The 21809-nt window shown below is 48.4% G+C and overlaps 2 protein-coding genes across 2 annotated transcripts in view; both read left to right on the top strand.

Annotated features, from left to right (window-relative positions):
* GGA1 (golgi associated, gamma adaptin ear containing, ARF binding protein 1) overlaps positions 1-21809 on the top strand; it is a gene marked incomplete at its 5' end in the record, with an annotated part of 295702 nt that overhangs the window by 61026 nt on the left and 212867 nt on the right. The gene's annotated exons all lie outside the window — the stretch shown is intronic.
* CYTH4 (cytohesin 4) lies at positions 1206-19104 on the top strand (the record flags this gene model as incomplete). Its single annotated transcript, XM_082498662.1, has 13 exons — positions 1206-1224; positions 7147-7229; positions 9637-9737; positions 9994-10060; positions 12398-12516; positions 12901-12981; positions 13655-13767; positions 14348-14496; positions 16203-16314; positions 16737-16813; positions 17183-17254; positions 18090-18244; positions 18573-19104. The coding sequence occupies 13 exons, from the start codon at positions 1206-1208 to the stop codon at positions 18643-18645; spliced, it is 1221 nt and encodes a 406-aa protein (XP_082354788.1). The 3' UTR covers positions 18646-19104.

Here is a 21809-nt window from a genome sequence, read left to right as displayed (position 1 = left end):
GCAATGCTCTTGCAAACTCGACCTTGCTGTCTCATGGAAAGATGGTAGGTAGAAGTCTCGACCTGTTTTGCTGTCCTGCTCAAGGCCTGCTGTGAGTACAGCAACAGGTCAGGGAGCTAAGGATGTAGAATGCTTCAGAGGTAAGCATTCATGCATGGAGAGGAGCCATCCTTCTACACCTTCAGTCCTGCTAGAGGAGGCAAGAGCCCTGTTTGGGCATCACACCTGCTTTGAATTTTATCTTGACCTGTTTATTCATAGTAACCAGTTCTTCTGGCTCTGACTTGGTGCTCTCCTGTGCATTTCTTTTTTTTCCACATTGCCTACATCAGAGATCTACCACATAAATCACATGGCAATCAAATACAAGTCAAGGGGAAGTGTACAGCCTTCCGGGGCTGTGCGGAGGGGATGGAGGAAAAAGCACCTCTCTGCCTCGCAGGTGAGCAGAGCAGCACAAATGCCTTCAAAATTGTTCTGCTGATGCCAGCTCTTCCACCATCAGGAATATCAGTAAACCCAAGAGAGAATTTCATTCCTCCTCAGTTCACTCCATCCTTGGTTACACAGCTTCCCAAAAAAACAGCCTGTTAGAGGAAAAGAAAAAGTAGCAAGACTTAGAAGTGGGCAGTGAGGGTGGAAAAAGCAGAAAAAGACTCTCTTCTCCCCTCCATCAACCATCCTCCCATTTTGGAACATTCATTCCCCCACCATCTCCTGCAGAATTAACACAGGAAGAATCTTTCCTTTAAAATGAAACCACTTCCCAAATCAGATGGGTTTTCTGAATAAAGAACTTCCTTTTTTCCCCCTTCACTCCTCAGAGTATCTCACACAAAAGCCCAAAGTACTATCAGCCTGTAACTTCTCATTTCAGCCCCCTCAAACAGAGATGTGTGCTCAGAGATTCCCCAAAAAGCTGCTGGGATGGAAATGCATTTGTGGATTTGCATTCTAGAAGTAGCCAAGGAGCCCCCGTTAGCTCACAGCAGCACATACATAGTTTCCTTTACTGATGCAAGCACATGAGATGAGGTTGGAGGGACGAGGAGAGGAAGGGAGGAGTCACAGGGCAACCCGCCCCCCCTAATGCTGCTACGATCTTGGTCACTGACTCCAAGTTGTTTCAGTTCTGTGAAGCATCTGATCAAGCAGAAGGCAAGGAGGAACAACGCTTTTGTTGAAAATATACTGCACTCTTCAGGATGGATTTTTGTCCTGCTGGTAAGCCTTGACTGTCTTTTGCCTTGTTTTCTGTGAGGGCTGTGCACCCAGTTTGACAGGGCAGAGCACACCATGGAATCCCAGCAGCTAGAGCGGATGCTGTGGCTGGTGGCTGGAGGAATGAGACAGTGGAAAACCTTTGGTGGTCCAGTTAATTGCTTATTATCCTTCAGCATTAGGCATGGTTTTCTTTTTACTTGCTCTCCCCTAAGCAAAGTCCTTTCACATTGGGAGAAATTTTCCCAATGATTTGAATGGCCTTCGTGCTGAGAGTGTCTACTGCTGTGACCCCTCGTGCTGGTGATCCTGAGCTGAGCTGGGAAATGACTCAGGGGTATAAGGGCTATATGTGACACTTGGGATGAGCTCCTATAAGCTTTGGCTCCTCTTCATGCAATTCTGGCATGGCATGCAAGCTCCTCAGTGGTGTTTCCCCACAGCCACCAGGAGCTGGTTTGCCTTTGCGGAGCTTGTCATGCAGTTGGGTATCCCAGTGCAGCATGCTTGCAAGGTTTTTGGTACTGGGACCTCTCTTGCTTACGTCCATGTTAAAGGTAAATGACTGTATTAGGGTTCTACCAACTCCAAGTGACCTGCAGGTGGGCCTGCCTGGTCCTGAAACAATCTCAAAAGGCAGATGTGGGTGGGGGGAGATAAGCCACATCTGAGGAACCGAGAGAGATCTTAGGTTTTATTTCCTGCTTTGGCAGGTGGTGGATAAAGTGGTTGGGATTCAGCAAGGAAAGACATACTGCCAGACTGAATGTTTCTAGCCTCTGGCTGAGGAAGGTCTGAGTGTGTCTCTGCGCAAAGGCAGCAGCTAGGGAGAGCCCAACGGGAACAGGCTGAACAAGGGCCGGGAAGAAAAGGGATCACCTTGCAATGGCCCCGCTGTGTGTGACTCTCTGTCCTCACAGCTTTAGTGTAGAGAACATAAAACACAGAGTGAAGGGAAAAAGCAGGGCCCAGTTTCAACAACTGTTTTGCGCTTTTCAGCTCCCAGATGGGTAGCCAAGGAAAGGGCACACTCCAATTGCATCCCAGCCTTGCTTGCCAGGGAAGTCTGTGGGACCTATGGGAGCTGAGCTCTTGTCAGCATCTGGCTATGAATGCTGGTGAAGGTGGGTCTCTTTGGATCACCCAGCCCTCACCACCTGAAAGCAACTGTGGACAAAGCTTCTGCAGGACAAGCTGGGTGGGAGAAGGTGTGTGTGTGGGGGGGTACTTCATGTTTTGCTGCTTACTTTGGGGTGTGCTTTCCACAGAAACTGAGGCTTTCAGAGCTGATGGTCTGACACAGTCATTCACTCAATTTACGTGTCGCTCTATTAATTATGTCTTAAAAGTTACACACTGCAACAGCACAATGAGGTCCTGCTCAGGGATCCTGTGGGTTGGCTCAGCTCTGGCAAGAGGCTGAGCCTGGAGACAGGCAAGGCCTGAAGAGATGTGCTGGTTCTGACTGATGTCTTTGCTCAGTCCCAACCTGTCACTGCACAGTTGGGTGGGAAAGGGGGTCTGTTTGATGCTGGTCTACCTTGGAAGCCAAGGCTGCTGCCAGATGCAGTTTTCCAGCGAGCTTTAGAGCACTGGGTATGTTTAAAGTTGCTTGGTTGTGACACGATTTTCCTCAAGGTAAGAGGTCCACATACACCTTTTCCTGGAGTCACTCCTACCTGGAGATGCAATGGTCCTCTTAGGTACCCATCTGCCACAACTGCATGCAGCTGAAACCTATGTCTGTGGGGAGGCTACTCTCCCTGCAGTGAAGGCCCTCTTCCAGCTTCCTTCAGGACACTTTAGCCACTGTCTGGGTGAGGCCACAGAGCCAGTATACCAAATCCTTGACCTGAGCGTGTGAAACATGGGAAAGCAGGCAGGTACCGTGGTATCATGTGCTAGGATGTGTGGGGCGAGACCCATAGGCAAAAGTGATGGGAAGCTATCCTGATTGCTGTAAGTTGTCATGTGGGATAAGGAGACCAGCAGACAACATAATTCTTCACCTTTTTCCCTATAGCTGTAATATGCAAATTAAACCATGTTGAACTTCTGACACAAGCTGGAAGAGAACTGTGGGATGGCTGCGGAGGGAGACAGATTGGGCTGAAGGGAATTGAGGAGCTGTTAGGCTTACTATTACCTACCTGGTACCAGCCTGGTACCTGGCTGGGGAGGTGGTGCAGTGTGCTGGAGATGACACAGCAGCTGTATGAAAAAAGAAAAGGAATTTCAGGTGAAATTCTTCCACCTCATCCAGGCAGAAGGTGCCCATCAGGCTGTTCTGCTTGTGTGTTGCCGTGGACGGAGGTGCCCAAACCCTTTAGCAGCCACACTCAGAGACCTAAATTGCCTTGCAAATGGGCCAGGTCAGCCTCTGCTGTTATACTGTGGGTGGGTGGGTGGTCTGTAACAGTGCCACAGACGCAGTCATTCTTCATAACCTTGCGCTACTGTTTCTGCAGTTCGTCCTTCCAGCTCTCCTGTGTAGTCACTTCCCGCTTAACCCTGTGCTCCAAAAGCTATCTTCCTATTCATATAGTTTTGCTTGGGGTTGAAAGCTTCCCTTAGCGCATGGATGGCTCTGCACAGTCCTTTGCAATGGGAAATGAGACCAGCAAATACAGTACTCTCTGCTGGCCAGCTGAGTACCCAGACTTTTGGGTAATTCCGACCTGCCCTCCAAATAGGGAGGCTGAGGGCGTAAGTCACCACATCTGGAATTGAAGTCTGTGTTCTGTTTTGAGTGACAGCACTAAAAATACAAGCCTGGGCAATTCATGAAGAACTGGCAGGTCTTTCTATCTGGGTCTGTCCTGAGAGTGGGGAAACAACCTCAAGAGCAGGTGTAAGCCCCACAGATGTGATGATGCTGTGCTTTCCTTTCAACTTTTTCTCTCTGAAAACCTCTGAAAATAAATCCCAAGCAGCAGCTTCGTGTCCTCTCTGGAGAGGATGCCAGCCGGTTTTTTATGTCTTGTGTTTGAACTGGAAGACTTCAGCATTGGTCTGGCTGACAGCATCCCCCTGAAACCTGCGGGTGTTTTCATGGCGTGTTCTTCATCGGGGTGAAATTTCCCCCTGTGCAGAGAACCCTGACCAGGGCTATGCTTCATCTGTGTCCTGACTTAGCCCTAGAGGGAAGTGGAACTTGGCAGTACTGAGCACTTTGACGAGGCTGAAGCTGTTCTTCAGTCCGCTGGTGCAGGGATGAATTCCCTGTGTCATTGCAAGCCTGGCGGTGCTTCACTGGGATTGTCCCTCTCCTGCCAGCTCAGCTCGTTCTTAAAGTGGAGAAGGAAGAAAAGGCAAAGCAGCCTGCTCTCACTGGCTCATCTGCTGCACGCCCAGCTGCCCCTGCTGCCTTTGCTGCCTTTGCTGCCTTTCTGTGGACGGTTACCCAAACAAGCCTTTTGTGTTCACTTCCCTTAACTGTAGACCCCAATGTGTGTGATAACATTGATGGACAACCTCAAAATAGCATTGAGCATTAGGCCTTCTGTCAGGGAGGAAGAGTAACGTGCAGACACTGACCTCAGAATTATTTTCCAAGGCAATTGGGGACTTAAGTTGTTTAGGAAGCAGGAAACCTTACAAGAACCCTCTCTGCAACTCAATCTAAATTGCTTTGAAGGTTTGATCCATCCATCTTTTTCCCTACTATGTCACTCTCTCCTGTTTTTTTATCCCTTGATTCCCTCCCCTTCTCCATGGCTCGTATGCTTTTTTCTCCCCTGCCCTCCCCACACACACAGCCCTTCCCACACTTTTCTCATTCTGACAAGCTGGACAGGTAAATCACTTGGGAGTTGGGGTTTTCAGATATTCAGAAGGAAGGGGGACTGAGTTATTTACAGTCTTGGTGGGGGTCGTGTGGGTGAGATGGTGTCCTCTGGGAGCCTCACGTCTCTTTGAGATGCTTTAGGTCGCTTCAGCAGACACAGAACAACTGAAGCAAAGCAACCAGCCGTGCTACAGCCTTTGCTGGTGCAGTGGGGGAAGGGGGAGTTCCTCAGGTATGTCCTGCTAGAGTGCTTTTGCAGAAAGAAATGCAGGACGAAAGGTCTCAGTGGTGTTTTGTCAAGGAATCACCCCAGTGATTCCACAATTACCAGCCCCGGTAGAGGTGAGAGAGATAAAGCTGGGGAGCCTGAGAGGCTGGCCTCACCTCCTGCAGAGGCCACAAAGGTGGGAGATGTAAAGTAAGCCGAAAGACCCAGGCACCGCTCACAGGCGCAGGGCTGACATTCAAGGGGAAGTCAGCAACCCGCTTAACAAGCAGCAAAGCCACTGCGTGGGGTTTTTTTGTTGTTTCTTTCTGTTTGGTTGGGGTTTGTTTGCTTGCTTGCTTGTTTGTTTGTTTTCCCCTCGCATACAGATTTGGCTGCTGTGAGGTGCTGGATGCCCCAGGTTTTCCTCCCCCTTTGACCGGCTTGAGCAATCAGTCAGCTTCTTTCAGCTCTTCAGGAGAGCTGCTTTACAGAGCCGGGAGGGGACGTGGGTCCTTCCCAGTCCTGGCTTCACGCTGGCTCCTTGCCCAGTGCTTTCCTCCCAGAGGCTCAGCAGCTTCTCCCCAGGGAGCGCAATGCTTGAAAACAGCGGGAGGAGTGACAGGAGAGAGGCTGCAGCCTGAAAAAAGTAATAGGACAGACTTAGCACATGGAAACCCATCCAGGCGGGAGGATGCAGGAAAGATTAGGATCGGGGAAGGCAGGTCTCTCTGAGCTGTTGTGGCCATGATAGGAAAGAAGCATGTGGGCTCTGAGATGACTCCCCTTGTCCCCTTTTCCTTCTGTCTTGGCTGGTTCCTTCCCCTTTTTTCCCCACTCGTATTTATAGCAGTTGTTTTGCATGTGAGATCCACACTAAGAGAATTTCCAAGGCAGCTGGTGCCACTTCCCCTTTTTCCAGGAAGACGGGAGGCCCAGGGGATTTTGGCTTATGAAACAGTGGAGCAGGGCATCCAGTGACCTGACCTGGCTTCCTGGAGAAGCTTTGTCTTGTAGCGTTTAGGTGCAGCAAGGACCCTGCCTGCAAGTTCTGCAGTGACCTCCCAGGAGTTCCTTGTGTGAGCCCCCTGGGTTTTTTGGTTTGGGGTTTTTTGTTTTGTTTTGTTTTGTTTTGTTCTTTCCTGGGGCTCACCATCTGCTTCACCTCTCTAGGGCTGCAGCCTCCTCTTTCTCCTTGCTGAAGAGGTTGTGCTTCACCTGGATTATATTTAGCAGCAGCGCTGTCACCCCAATTCTTCTAGGTCTTTTATGAATCATTTTGTGGTTGCGTTGGCTCTGCTGGTATCTGTTTAACTTCCTGTACACTACAAGGAAGCCTCCTCTTATTTCTGCATTGTCTGTAGTCCACAGAACAACAGCCTCCCGCAGACTTCTTCAGCAAGGCTTTCATGCCCCCAGATCCTGCCCTCAGACTTGAAAAACCTTGATTCTCTCTCTTAAGCCATTTCTGACTCTAGCTGTGGTGGATCAATCCATGAAGCCGGTGGCTCTTCATGGGAGGTTTGGATGTAGATGAAGTATTTAGGTCACAGCTCTTCGGTACGTAAAGCTGACTGACATAAAAACCACCAAAGAGCATCTCATAAGACCTCTTCATAGTGCTCATGGTGAGCAAAATCAGTTGAGTAGGCGGGGTGGATTGCTGCAGCGTTAGATCTGAGGGCTACCAGCACAGCGGCTGGCTGCTAGGAGGGGTACATGGGTCTGTGCTTCTTGGTCCGGACTGAGAACTTTTTGCGGGCCAAAGCTGAGGTGCAGTGGCTGCAAAAGCAGGCAACATAGATGCTGAAACACAGAAATCAGAGTTGCTATGGCATGACCCTAGGAGAGGATAGGCCCTGAGAGGTTGAGGCAGTTTTTCCTTTGATATGTTGGCCCAGTACTACTCTCACAGGCAGTTTTGTTCTTCCAGGGTCAACTGACTTGAGTGAGGCTGAAGAGGCTGAAATAGAGACAATCAGGCAGCACAGACAAGAGCTTTTGGAAGACATTAAGGTAAGGACCATGCTCTTCCTCCTGTCTGCCTAGCCTTCTCAAAAATGTTTTCACCAAGGAGCGTCTTCACATAACAGTTGAGGCCATGCAGAAGTGCTCTAGCACAGGAGACATTTGCTCTGGCATGATCCAACTTGATTTCTGAACTTCAGGCTGCCCTGGTATATTTTCTACCAGTGTACATCCAACCTGTGGTACTCTGCTGTAGAAGACATCAACTAACCCTAATGAGATATTTGAGAAACACTGGTCAGCTCATTAGCAGGGATGAGCTGGGATTGCATATTTAGGATTAAGGAAATGAGAATGGCTTTACTAAGCCATACTGGCAGGGATCTGGCTCAGCATTTATGATTATTTTTAATTACTGATTACCTGCTAATGACATATCAGTCCTAGTAACCTGCTGCATCCCCCTGTGTTTATCAAACTTTTGTTTGGTTTGTGGACCTCTAACAAGTCCTCCATGAAGGATCCTGTCTCTTTAGAGACATATGATAACAGCACCTTCCACACAAGTTTCCATGGTTGAACTTGGTTTTCTTTTCTTTTAGCAGACCCAAACATTTCTCCACTGAATCCTAAAGTGTCTGAAAGTGGCAGATTCAAAATCAGTCAGTAGTATCGCATCGCAGCCACGCATGGTGCCATAGACTTTCTATTCTGTTCTGCCTCCACCACAGTGGAATGTGGTCTCCCAGTTGGGAGAGCTTATTGCACTGAATCATTGGACTTGCACTGATTTTCCCTCAACATGAAGATGTCTAGATGCCTGGACAATAGGTGCAATATTTCCCTGCGTAAAGGATTAAGCAAAACTACCAACTACTTCTCAGGCTTCCAGACTCACCATCTCTGCTGGAAATCAGCATGGTGTCTTGTCCCCCTCTTGCAAAACAGGCTATGGATGTACGTGCATGTGGTTTGCTCATATGTGGTTCTTATCTCTTCAGTTTTCAGAATAGGCAATGGGCACTGTAGGAGGCAGGATACTTGAAAAGGAATACTACATTTTTACCCACTATGGGCAGGAAAAAGCTGCTAGACTACACAGACCCATACTCTAAATCCCAAAGCCATTAACCAATGGGGTAGGCATTGTCCAATGGAGCAGGATGAGTTTAGGTGAAAGAGTACCTAGAACTAGAGACATTTTCCCAGGTGGATTTCTTCAGAAAATATCTAGCAATACGCTTTAACACAAAGACCTGGGAGGGTGTCTGGTGGGAGGAGAGGGAGGATGGGGGAGGATGGGTCTAGACTTGCCAGTTACACTGCCAAAAGACAGCAGTGAATAAAATAACAAAACTGATAATAATTTGAAACTCAGGAGCTAAGATCGCAACATTGTTATATTTGTGCAATACCTAAAGCTTAGTAAGGAACACTCCCAGCTCTACAGACTGATGAAGCACAACAGAATAAAGGCCAGAGCAAAACTGAAATCCAGTAGCTCTTTTAAATTATGGGATATTGGAGAACTCCAGGTTGTTTGTCTGGGTGCATACTGTGGCAAGTGCATACTCACTCCTTGTTGCGGCAAGATCTGTCATAAAACAACCCTTCTTCCCCTGCCTATTCTGGTTTGCATGGGGAAGAATTTGGGTGATTCCTGGAAGAGAACTGTGATACACTCTGGCTCTGAGGACTATAACGCAGGACAGAAGCAAGGAGATATAGATAACTTCATTTCCTTGGCAGAATAACCAGCCAAGAAGGCCATAGTCTGTCATGGGCCTAAAGGAAACTGAATTCTACACTTGATTTTTTAAAATTTGACAGTGATTACTCTTCTTTTATGTGTGACTGTGATCTTTGTTACAAACAGGTTAGTGGTTGGACTTGATGATCTTAAAGATCCCTACCAACCTCAACAATCCTATGATTCTATGATTCTCTACCTAAATACAGGTATATGCTCAATGGTGTTTGAATTATAGGTATGTTGAAAACCCTGTGTTTCACAGTGTGGCCACTTCAGGTTCATAGTAACCTCACAGTTACTGGTTCCACTTCCCCTTTCCTGGATGTGTTGTAGGGCTATGCAAAGTAAAAGCTAGAAGGAAATAGGCACAATGGAAGGGGTCTCACATCTGACTTTGTTTGAGGAACTGAAATCAACATTGGGGTGAGTTCTCTGACACTCTCCACACTGGCTGAGCTTGATTTTCCAGCCTTGATTGACAACAGACACAAGAACACCCTTTTGCCCCTCTTTCCCATTGTTTTAATCTCAAATCCAGCAGGGTCACCCCAGAGCAGTGGCCATTTTATAGACATCCTTGGCTGGTCATGACCGTCTGACCTGTCCTTTTCCTATGACTGAGGGAAGAAGTAAGACATGGTCTGTATGTGTCTGCTGATTTTCCCTTCATCACCTTCATCGTCCTGATACTTTTTTTTGCAGAAGCTGAAGGAAGAGATCGCTGAAGTGTTTGCAGAGATTGAGTGCTTCCAAAATGCAGAGGAGAGGCAAGAGGCAGACAGTAATCCTGGGGAGCAGACCAGGCAAGTGGGACAAGACGGGTATTCCTTTGTTTACAAAGTCTCCCTCTTGATGTTGAGAAAACAAAAACACCCGTGGGATTCATATCACAACAATGACAGGGAAATGAGGCCAGGAATAACTTTCTCTCCTCTGAGATTTTTCTTTATTCCTGGATAGTCAGACACCTGCCCTTGAGATATCTGAGTTACCTTGTGAGTCAATTGAAACATGGACCTTAGTTCTAAGTTTGTCTTTCCTTCTTCTTTGTGTTTGCAGCAAACTATCACAGAGGGATAAACTTCTGTCCCTGGGCCGGAAGAAATTCAACATGGACCCTGCAAAGGTAGGATTTGCTCATTCCACCTATGAGGAGAAATCTGGGAGGAAGAGCTTCTCTTGGCTACTGGCCCACTTGCAGCCACCCATGTCAAAGGAACTACGGCATGGGACTGTGGGGCTGGTTTCCTACCTCGCTAAGGCTCCAGTTTGTAGCACCCTCCTTCCTCTCCCTGAATAAGGTCTTCTGATATGATCGAGCTGCGTTGCCTCACCCCATCATGTGCCTATAGGCCATTCCATCAGATGCAACCCAAAACTAAGAGAAATAAAGGGAAGATGTCTTAACACTGCCAATGTGTCAAGAGAGCCAAATCTCCTTCAACGCAGCTTTTCTTGCCTGTGAAAGGCTAAGAATTGGTCATAGTGTGATGGAGGAGCAGGAAGTAAGAAGAAGGTGAGATATTTGAGAGTGTGTCAGTTTCCTTGGCTCATTTAGAACAGAAGAGGACAAGCTGCCTCTCTAATTTTGGAAGTAGTTTTGGGTTTGGTAGTATTGGTTGGATTGTGGAGTGAATCCAGGTTTTCCACCTTCTAGGTCTCTGACCAGTAGGGTTCAGACTCCATAGCCTTCAGCCCTCTGCAGAAAGCTCTAAAATCCTCATGATTAAGTAGAGAAGATGTGAGAAAGACAGTTTCCTCTTCCTTCCTCCTCACTGGTGTGCCTTTTTTTTTATTTTTGAGCTCTGTAAGGAAAACCACAAGCTGCGATTGAACGATTGCTCATCGTCAGCTAACTACCACAGCTAGCATCTTGGGTAGCTGCTGGTCTGAGGGACAACTTTTCATGCCTTCTCCTCTGCCCTGCTGAGACCCTCAAGATACCTTTTCCCCATTTTCCGCACCGCAGCTGGAGTGCTTGCCAGTCCCCCGGACATCCCTCTGCCAGTGGGAGTTGTCTGAGAGCAGTGATATCAGTACTTACAGCCTGCATGAGAGTAGGTTTCATTTTGTCTTTCCATCTGACCTTGGTTTGAGGCCCCGGAGGCATCTCCCTCTGGCACTGTGCCACACTGTGCAGAAATACCTGAACTGGTCCTGACCCCAAACCAATTTATCTTTGTTAGTTCAATGCTGATCAGCCTGGTCGAATGTTACACTCTGTGCCTCTATTGTTTTCACTTTAGAATAAGCATATGCAGATCTCTGTTTATTGGTTCCCTTTTGCTACATGCCATAGGCTGACAATGCAATGCAAGGAACTTTATTTCCCCTCCTTGCTAAGGTGACATTTCATCCATGCAATGCTGATACTTTAAATGAGTTCCTGTCTCCAAAGATCTCAGGGCAAGTTCCTGAGGCTAGAGAAGGTAGGCGTTAGGAATCCGGCAGAACAAAACCTTTTGGGAGAAACATTTTCTTCTGGAAAATGGAGCCACATCATCACCGTAATGCTTTGCAAAATTAAATTGATCTTACCAAAATTCCGTCTGGGGAAAAAGAAAGGAAAATAGTGTGGAAGAATCTCACAAACATTTCAATTTCTTCTTTTGAAACTGCTTTTTCTTTGGGGCATTTTAGAAATAGTTTCTTATATATTACAAGGCAAAGTGAATTGATTCTGTTGGAGCGAACATTTTGATGGATCTAAAACAATTTTCATTCCTTTATTGTATTTTGTGAGGAGAATTGCAATGTGGTCTGGAGAGTTGCAGTGTTTTTAGATATTGCTAAGAATCTGAACAAAACCTCAACTCTCTGTGACTTCAAAAATCATGAAATTCCCTCTAAAATAGAGTGTTGCAGAGCCCAACTCAGACCCTCTATAATCCATAAAAAACATGCTCCATCCTTACTGGCTGGGGACGATGGAGTTGAAAAGATTACAGACTTCTCTGTTTTGTGGCATAGAAGAAAATTTAGGAAAGAATATTTTTTAGTTGTCTTTTAGTCTTTGTTTAGTTGTTTTTTGATTATGCCTTTTTTTAAACATTTTTTTTTTCTTTAAGTTAAGTTAATTCAGAAAAAATGGCATTTAGGAAGAGAACACTGAGATATTCTGATTGAAAATGTTAAAATGAACTATTTTGCCCTAAATCTACTTGTTTTTTGGACTTTTAACCTACATTGCTCTTTTTTGTTTGCTTGTGTTTCCACCCCAGTGAAACATTTATCAAAATCTAGGGACCAAACAGAAGTGGGACTGACCCACCATGTTAGATGAAGAGGGATGGAATAAGGGTGGGAACGTGGCTGTGGTCACCCATGAACGAAGGGGCTGGGGAGTAACAGAGGAGGCAATATCACTGAAGCCAAGGAAGGCTGATATGAGGGTGTTGGGGTCCTGCTTTCTTATCAGCCCACAGAGCTGTCTCACTTTGCTGTCTTGCTTCTTCTTCCCCAGGGGATCCAGTACCTGATTGAGCACCAGCTATTGTCCTCAGACCTGCAGGAGATTGCCAAATTCCTCCACAAGGGTGAAGGCCTGAACAAGACAGCCATTGGGGATTACCTGGGTGGGAGGTAAGCAACCCAGCCAGGATGAGGAGGCCCTTTGGAGGCCCTGTTCTGTCTGGCCCCTCTCAACTACCATTTTAGATGACCCCTGGTAGACCTCAGTCGGGTGCCAAGACTGAACATACCTCAAACTGAAGTGGGCTGGGTGGGCAGTACACCCCAGGGAGGGGACCCTGTAGAGTGTGGCTAAGGCTGGCTGTATGGGCTACCTGTCCTCCTGCCTGTAATGGGGTCAGTCTTCCCAGACAAGACCATGCCTCTTGGGTTCTTATTGGTCAGAAGGGAAGTGGAGGCTGGGATGGAGCCAAGTGCATGTCATCACACCAAGGGGCATCCAAACTGAGCAGTGTCAAAGCTTTCTTCTGACCTTTTCCCCCTATCCTCTTCCAGGGACCCCACAAACATTCAGATCCTCCAAGCCTTTGTGGCATGTCACCAGTTTGCCAACCTCAACCTGGTGCAGGCACTGAGGTGAGTGAGCATGCAGGATGCAGGGGATGGAGCAGGAGCCTGCTCAGTCACTGGGTCTTACCACCCAGGAAGGTTGTGAAGACCTACTGGGCTGAAATGGGGCTTCCCAAGGCCCTGCTGCATGTGTTGGCTCCAAGACTGTTGTTCTATTAAGTGTTAACACCTTTTCCTGGGGTAACTCTTTCATGGCCCCTTGACTAGACTGGCCATATGCAGAGAAGATGGGGAAACCAAGGTGGGTCATCATGGCTTTGATGCTTGGGAGGACGGGGCAAGTTATTTTTTGCACCAAGAAATGTGTCTGTCCACAGTGCCTGTTATGTCAATGAGAAAGTGACTTTGTCGTAGGGTATCTTGTTTTCTTATAGGTCAGCTTCCTGGCAGGACTCTTTCTCCTGAGGTCTCTGCTGCCCTGCTGGGCACTCATTAGGGAAGAGGAGCCATGATTTCCAGAATGCTTAGTTCTGCTTCCTCCTTTCAGTGTGTTTGAGGCTGATGAGCCCAGGCAATTTCTAGAGAGAGCAGAGGAGACCTCCTGCTTCATGCCCTATGTTGTCTCCCCAGTGTGATGGGATGACTTATTTTATTTTCATGGTGTCCTATGGGTGGAGGGAAGGGATAAATGTCCCTTGCAGCCAATCTGACTAACTCTCTGGTATGGTGCTCCTGATAGACAGTTCCTATGGAGCTTCCGGCTGCCTGGGGAAGCACAGAAGATTGACCGGATGATGGAGGCCTTTGCCAACTGGTACTGCAAGTGTAACCCAGGAGTATTCCAGTCCACAGGTAGTTATGGGGAGAAGGTGGCCTGTAAAGCTGAGCTCCACTGTTTGCTAGAAAGGAGCCTTCCTTTCCTGTTCACAAAGCACAGAGGGCATCACTTAGAAGTGTGGATGTTTCCCCTTAAGATGAAGGAGGCAGCCCAGTTCCTGTAAAGCTTTTCAATTGGCTGAGGGTCTTCAGTCCTCCCTTTGCTACTGTGCTTCAGTCCATCCCCATGGGCAATAGTCTTGAGAAGTGCTCCCAGCCTCACACGAGGTACACCTCATCACAGCAAGGATAGCACTGATAGACATGGGTCTGTAGAAACATTCCTGCTGGCAGAGCTGTTATCAGACCAGATCTACCCAACTTGCCCCATTACCCTGGGGGAACAAAATCACTTCCATCACTTCCAGAATCAACTCTCCTCTAGCCCTGTCTGTCCCTCTTACTCCTAGCAGAGGGGACATCTCTCTTTTCCTCTGACAGCGGAGGGGATGAGGCTGTTCACCAGTGACTGGAAACCAAGCCATCTGTTAGGGTGTGGACTGATCTGCCCTCTAAGACAAGTGCCACCCATCCTGGTTTTCTTTCTCATTGCCAGACACCTGTTATATACTCTCCTTCTCTATCATCATGCTTAACACCAGCTTGCACAATCCCAACGTGAAAGACAAACCTCACTTTGAAAGGTTTGTATCCATCAATAAAGGCATTGACAATGGAGGGGACCTGCCAGAAGAGCTCTTAAAGGTAAGAAAACCTACCATTTTCTCATCAGTGCCTCTTTTCTCTCTGGCTTGAGGTCCACTGAGAAGCAAACATCCGCAGGTGTCAGTGTAATACAGGCCTAGTGGCCTTATGCTATACAAGGGGAAGGGCTGCACGAGGAAAGAGGACAGTATGTACAAAAGCAAAGCTGGAAAATGTGGAAACTGCTTTTGAGAGGGGCTGCACACATGCTTGTTGGTGAGGACATGGACCAAGAGAGATGAGGCTGACGACATTCAGGGAATAGCAATATCAGTTTAAGAAAGTTTGTGCTTTTAAGTGTGTCTTTGTGAGAGGAACAAATACTGTAACTGTGTGAGAGAGGAAGATATGAGCTGCGGGTGTCTGTGTGTTGTGTAGGTATGAGGATGTGTGAATGGGGCACCCCCCTCTGCGGGACATAGCTGAGCACCTGTCTCTTCTCACCAGCTTTGAAAGTCCTAGCCCCCAAGGGGACTGTCTTTTTCTTATGTGTCTCTCTGTGTGAGAAACAATGTCACCATGGCCCAGATTATGAATGCCACTCTCTTGTTCATACCTAACTGTCTCAGCTGACTCCAGTATTCACATCAGTCAGGACACCAGTGCCTGACCTCTCTTACACCAGGGTATATCTTTGAGTGAGTACAACCAACAAGCCCCAAGTGAGTGTCAGGGTCGCTTCCAGCATCTCATGTGTAAAGCTCTCAGCAGGTCCATGGTGTCTCTGATCCCAGAGGATGAAGATGCAGAGTGGGGCAGATAAAGACAGGAGGACACATCCATTAGCAAAGCTGGAGCTACCATTTTTCCAAAGGCTCAGTGGACATGGCACCTGCCCTATGAGGCAAGCTAGTGGTGGGCAGCCTACCTACATGTGTCTAGCTTCACAGAACCAACCTGGGGAAAATAACTTGTGCCTTGTATCAAAGAGGCTGCCTACATCCCATACCTGGGTTTGCTGAGCAGTATCCCCTCAGGGTAAAGGCTTGAAATTTTTCTCTAGAGTGTTGTTTCTTTCAGGCAATTTGAGAGAAGTTGCAGGAGCCTGTGGTTTAATTTTTGTTGGGGTTTGGGACTTGTGTAATAAATTATGGCAAATCCAATGATGTGAGCAACATTTTTGTATCCCTTGAAAGCTAGTAACCTGCCTCCCTGTCACTCTGCTGTTATGAATGCCACACTGTGTGTCCAACAGTGAAAAAGCCTTGGTTCTATGAATGTGCCTCCTTGTGGTCATATAGGTGTGTGTGTTGGCCTCTACATACAAGTTCTCAGCAGAATGTTTGGCACCACCAACCCAGGGCCTAAATGGGGCTGCTGTCTCTGCCATGCCGCATCCCTCCCACCCCAGTGCCTTAGTACTACCCATGGTGGCACTCGTGTGACATGCTGGGTTTGGTCACTGAAGCCTCTCCTGATATGGGTGCACGCTTTTGTGTCTGTGTGTCTGTGGCTTTCCAAATTGTGTCTCTTTTTTTTGACACAGGGTGCAGAAAAGAGTGGGTGATCCCCCATGAGACCCTGTGAGGTGTAGACTGAGGGTTGTTGTACCCCCCAGTGCTCACTGCCCGCTCCCCCCGCATTCACCCACCTGCCCCTGTGGAAACACAGTGATGAACCAGATGGACCTAGGAGGGTTGTGTACAAGCTTTGTCAGAAATCTGCCATTCTTTCTCTCTCTTTCCCTCACCAATGCTCTGGGGCAGAATCTCTTTGAGAGCATCAAGAACGAGCCGTTCTCCATACCAGAGGATGACGGGAACGATCTCACACATACTTTCTTCAACCCTAACCGTGAGGGCTGGCTCTTGAAACTAGGTAAGGGGGAGGATTCCCCTAGCTCCTCTGAATTCTGTGCCTGCCTGCCTCCCACCACAAATCTCCCCCAAGAACCCACCAGCATCTCTGCTGTCCTTCCCCTCCCATCTGCTGCGGTGGGATGAGGCTGACACCTGCTGTTGAAACCAGCCGCCTGCTCTCTCCTCCCTCTGACTGCTCAAAAAGGGATTCAAAAAGATATCCCTCACCCCTCCCCATTCCCAGCAAAATTGGCTGCCTGTGTGTGTCAGTGTCCACCATACGGCATCACATCAGCAGTGAGCACCACGGTTGCCTCCTTGGGGCTGATCTACGGGGAGAGCTGGAAGGGTATGGCCGTGTGTGCATGTCTGGAGCTTGAGGAGGGATGGGAAGGATGGCGGAGTGTGTGACTAATGGCTTTTGAACCTCACTGCCTTTAGGAGGACGTGTGAAAACCTGGAAACGCCGTTGGTTCATTCTGACCGATAACTGCCTCTACTACTTTGAATATACCACGGTAAAGGCTTAGCTCCCAGTTGGGAAACTATGTCCTGGGTGGTTACGAGCCTCTGAGGGGCCAGGGAAGAGCAGAGAGTAGGGGGCAACTCTTCCCTTCAACCCTATTCTCCCAGACTCAACTCACACCTCCCTTCTCTCCTGTGCTGTTTCCTCACCTCTGGTCTTGAGAGAGGCTGGACACTGCAGCTATTGCTGTGATCTACTGTTAACTAAGCTCCCCATTGTATAAATGGAGATGGTCTCCCCAGGCATGCACTGCCCGTGTCACCCCCGCAAAGGCACAACCCTGAGAAACCAGAGAGGCTGTAAATAGTGGCATAGATGTGGGGAGCATGTCGGGTGTTCATTCGTGTTTTCTTGCCCTCAGGACAAAGAGCCTCTGGGCATTATCCCCCTGGAGAACCTATCAGTCCGGAAGGTGGACGATCCCAAAAAGCCAGTAAGTCTCCATTGCTTGGTACTCTGCAAATGCAGGCTCTGAGGTGGTCAGAGGGAAGAGAGGGTGCACACACCGTCTTCACACCCATGCTTCTAGGAGGGAAGGTGCCATTCCAAACTGCCTTGTCCCCCTATCTAAACACGGCAGTATCTAAACATGATTGTATTTTGCTAGGGAAGATCTGGTGTGAACAGAGACCTGTCCTTTGGCTGGCTGCAGTGGGGCGGGGGGGGGGAGGTGTGGGTGTGTAGTAGGGGCACAGATACGAGTGCACACGGCTGACGCCCTACTCTCCCTACCAGGAGATTTAGGTTCAATTTCGCTCCCCAGGACTTTCCATAATGAGTTACAACACATGTAGACCAAACAGTGCTGCGGTGTTAGGAAACTTGCCTAGGAAGTGACACTCTCTGTGCATCTTCTATGGATACCCACTCTTTGATGTGACATGACCCTTGGAGAGGTGCCTTCAGTCTGTGTGGTGGCACGCAGAAGAGAGGATGTAGCATCTACTTAAAAGGAGAAGAGATCTTCATCAGTGAAGCAGAGTTACAGATCCCAGAAGGTGTTTTCTGATAACTGTTGATGCTCCATCTCTCCATAAAGACTGTTTTAGTGTCCAGCCCTTCACAGGAGGGTTTTTACCTAAGAGAAGATCTAACTCACAGGGGCATTCTTGGGGTGGGGAAAGAAAGGCTCTGTTGCGTTTTGGAGACAGAATGCTGTTCACCGTTTTGGAAGCTCTCTGAGCCTGTCACCCATGGTTGAAGGCAGCGCAGTTCCCTTGGTCCACCCTGTCCTCCCCTACTGCTCTATTTTATTCCCTTTCTGACAGAACTGCTTTGAGCTCTTCAATCCCAACTGCAAAGGGCAGAAGATCAAAGCCTGCAAAACAGACGGGGACGGGAAGGTGGTTGAAGGCAAGCATCAGTCCTACAAGATCTCAGCAGCCACACCAACAGAACGTGATGAGTGGATTGAGGCAATACGGTGAGGAGACTGGACCCGGAGGCCTCAGCTTGCCTTTGTTCAGTCCCAGGGACAAATGGTCACACAGTTTATTTGGCTACTAGTGCTTGAAAAAGGGTGTGGAAAGAAATGTTTGAAGTCTAGTAACTGTGGTACCTCTTGACTTCAAAGAGTTTCAAGGTCCCTTCTGGAGACTCTCTAGCCACAGCTAAATTCTCTGCTGTGGGTTTGCAGATCTCCAGTCCTACATTTTGGTGAGTGGTCTCCCTGTACAGGTTCAGTTAGGTTGCCTGTGCTGCTCCCCAGCTTTAAATCTCTTACTTTTACTTCCATTTCCTCTTATTTCCAGGACCAGCATCACACAGGATCCTTTCTATGATCTGGTCTCTGCCCGTAAGAAAAAGATTGCCAGCAAAAACTGAGCCCTGACCTGGTCACTGGCAGCAGGAAGATGTAGTTGTTGGACAGCTTCCCTCCCACGCTGGGCTCTTCCAGTGAAGAAATTTGGGAGTATTGGTTCCCTCTGCCTCCCACTTGGCAGGAAGATGACTGACAGGACAACTTGCCAGATTAGCTTCTTCCCTTTCCAAACTGAAGTCAGAGGCGCAGGGTGCAATCCACTGAGGACTGTCAGAACCGTGGGCATGGCGTTTCCCATGTCCGAACATAAAGGCTCAACAGCAACTGGCCTTTGGGTTCTCCCATATAGGCCCAGGCATGTAGGACAGGATCTGAGGGCAGACAAGAATGTCTCCAGAATGTCTCCAGCCCCTCCTGCCATCAAACCAGGCCTGGGTGTTTTTCTGTGAGGAACCATATAGATGCTCCTGGAGCAGCCAAGCACGGTCCAGAGCAGAAAAGCCCCAGTGGTTTGTCTTCCATGAACGGATGTGTAGTGGTTGTGGAGAAGGGGCTACTGATATTTAAGATCTCACCATGAAACCAGAGGCTAAGGGCAATTAGGAAGCCCTCTGCTCAGAAGAGAGCCCTCTCAACCTCTTTGTATAACCATGAGGGCTGTAATCCTGGGAAGCCCCTGCTCTGTAACTGAGTCTCAGGTCTTAGAATGTTAAAGACGTTGGTTGGGGAGATAAGGGGTAACTGAGTGTAGAGAGGCTGTGGGACCGGGGAAGTGGCTTCTGGGTCTTTTGTCTCTGTTTTGAGACTCAGAGACCACCACAGGTCTCCCTAGGGAAGAAACCCAAACAGTAGCCCTCTTCCCGGCTGATGGCTCCCCAGCAAAGGTTCCTTCTTTGTACCACCCCAGAGGCTTAGGCTTTGTGTCTGAAAGGCCTGCAGACAGAAGGCATGAAAAATTGGAGGTGCATACACACCGCACACACACACACACAGAGGGGCATTCCCATCTTCACATATTGGTTTCATCTGGAATCTGGGGGTTTTTGGTCTCTTGTGTAAAAAGAGAAATAAAAGCGCTTGAAACAAGCCCAAAACTCAGGGTAACACGATCCTTTTTGTGATAAAGGTAGAGGATGCGAGATAAGACTGCCATGTTCCCGTGCCTAGCAAAGCAGCCCGAGCACCACCGCAGCTCTGCACTGCACCCAAAATGCAGGCAGGCCGAGGAGCGCGGGCACACGCAGGCGGCGCAGGAGGGAGGAGCAGTTGATGGGACCGGAGGAAAGGTGCAGGGAGCTGTAACACTGCCAGCTGGGAAGAGCACGGAGGCAAATACCAGAGACTTGCTAGAGGCAATTACACCTGCGGGGTTAAAGGACGTGATAAGCTATTGCTGTTTTTCTTCTGTTACCTTTCGGGTCTCTTCTAGTAAACACTGGTGCTGTCACAGTCTCTCGCCTTTTTTGTTCCTGCAGAGGGCTCTGTCTACCAGGCAATCTGCAGCAGGGCCAGCACCGCCGGATTATTCATTCTAGTTATTTTCGCCCAAGCCACAGGAATGTTGAATTAATTTCAAGAGGCAGGGAGTGTATCTCGGAGTTGAAGCACGCGCTCACCCCGCAGAAGGAACGCGAAGGTTTTCTTCTGCTCGCGCCTGCAAATGTCTCCTGCCTTGACTCTCTTTGTCACTCATGTGATGCGGCGTGAGTTCGCTGCCCACTGCTCCAGAGCACGTGTGCTCACACACACATTCGCTCTTGCTTTGGGTTCAATGCAGGGAGGAAGGGTCAGGTCCAGAGGTGGGAGGAGAAGTCAGAATTTGGCCCTTTATCTTGGCAACATCTCCAAGATATGCAAGAGAACTATAAATATGCACTTGGTCGGTAAAAGATGCCTCAGAACCTAGGATCTGGGTGAGAAATGTCTGTTCTAGTCTCTCTCAGGCTCACGCTTAGTGTGACAAAAGCCATCAAATGTAGCCTGGAGTCTCCCTTCTACCCACAATCTGGGTTTGGGTGAGGGGATCCAGGCTAAGCCCTCCTTAGTGTTTACCTGGATTATTCCTGTGACAGCAGGGTCTATCCAAGCTCTTCCTAGTCCCTCCTCATCCCAAATCCTTGCAATTCTCTTCAGGCTGGCTACATCCTTTCCCCTCCCTTCTTCCCCCAGATACCCACGCACTGCAGAGCAGAATTATTCCTAGCAGAGACAGGGTGGGAAGGACAACTTGTGAGAGGCAAAACAGTGCATGGAGACAGGCAATGGTGTCATTTCCATCTGTGAAACTAACCACAAGAGTCAGGTGGAGATGGACTAGGTTTCCTCTCTCCCAGAGACTGAGGTAGGGAAAGAGACAGTAAGTTTGAGTTTCCATTGCCTTTCCTTAGCTCCAGAACAGAAAATTCAGTTCCAGCCTCCTTGCTATATCATGCCCCAATCTCAGTGCCGTGAACACAATGGTACCTGATGTTGCCCACCAGCAATGCAACACATTCACTGACAGAGCACTGCCCCGACCTCGTGCCTGCTGAATACCAGTGCATTTGGTATCGGCCAGGGAGTCTCAGAACAGGTCTATAAAATGACCATCCACTCATATCCGTGTGCTTTGACAGCCATGTTTGGAGCCCTTGCAAATTTGTGATGGGAACAACTTGTGCAACTAGAATGGCACCACCAGGGAATATGTTGCTGGCCACCATCACACGTTCCCTTTGCTGAGGGCAACTGAAGCGTCACACACATGAATGCATACACACAGGCACACAAACACACACAGAGCCCTTCAGGTACTAAATCGGGCAGATTGCTGTCTGGCAGATGTGTTCCTCTTTCTCATCATAAACAGCATACGTGGCTCACACAGACATACATGCAGAAGACTGACGCTTATTCCCTGCCTGCCTAAGGACTCCTGCACACATCCAGTAATTCATTTTCATAATAAATGTCCATCTATTTTTATAAAAGGGCTGGGAGGAGAATGCTGCAGATGTGTGGAATAAACCACATCACTGCATCCTGCCTCCTCCCTCTTCTTCCCTTCCTCCTCTCCCTTGTTTATCAGCTCCTTTTTGGAAGGCTAATACATTTTAAAAAGGCTTTCTAGAAATTGTTTGCAGTGACAGAGATGGAGCAGCTGTGAGGGGAGCCAGCAGTCTCATTCAGTACAGCTTAGGTATCTAGCAAAGGGTAGAGAAAACCTCTGGGAGGTGGAGGGGAAGGG

Source organism: Vanellus vanellus (genome assembly GCF_965231255.1).
Source record: "Vanellus vanellus genome assembly, chromosome: 1".
Taxonomy (NCBI): Eukaryota; Metazoa; Chordata; class Aves; order Charadriiformes; family Charadriidae; genus Vanellus; species Vanellus vanellus.
This window is presented reverse-complemented; position numbering and strand designations above follow the sequence as displayed.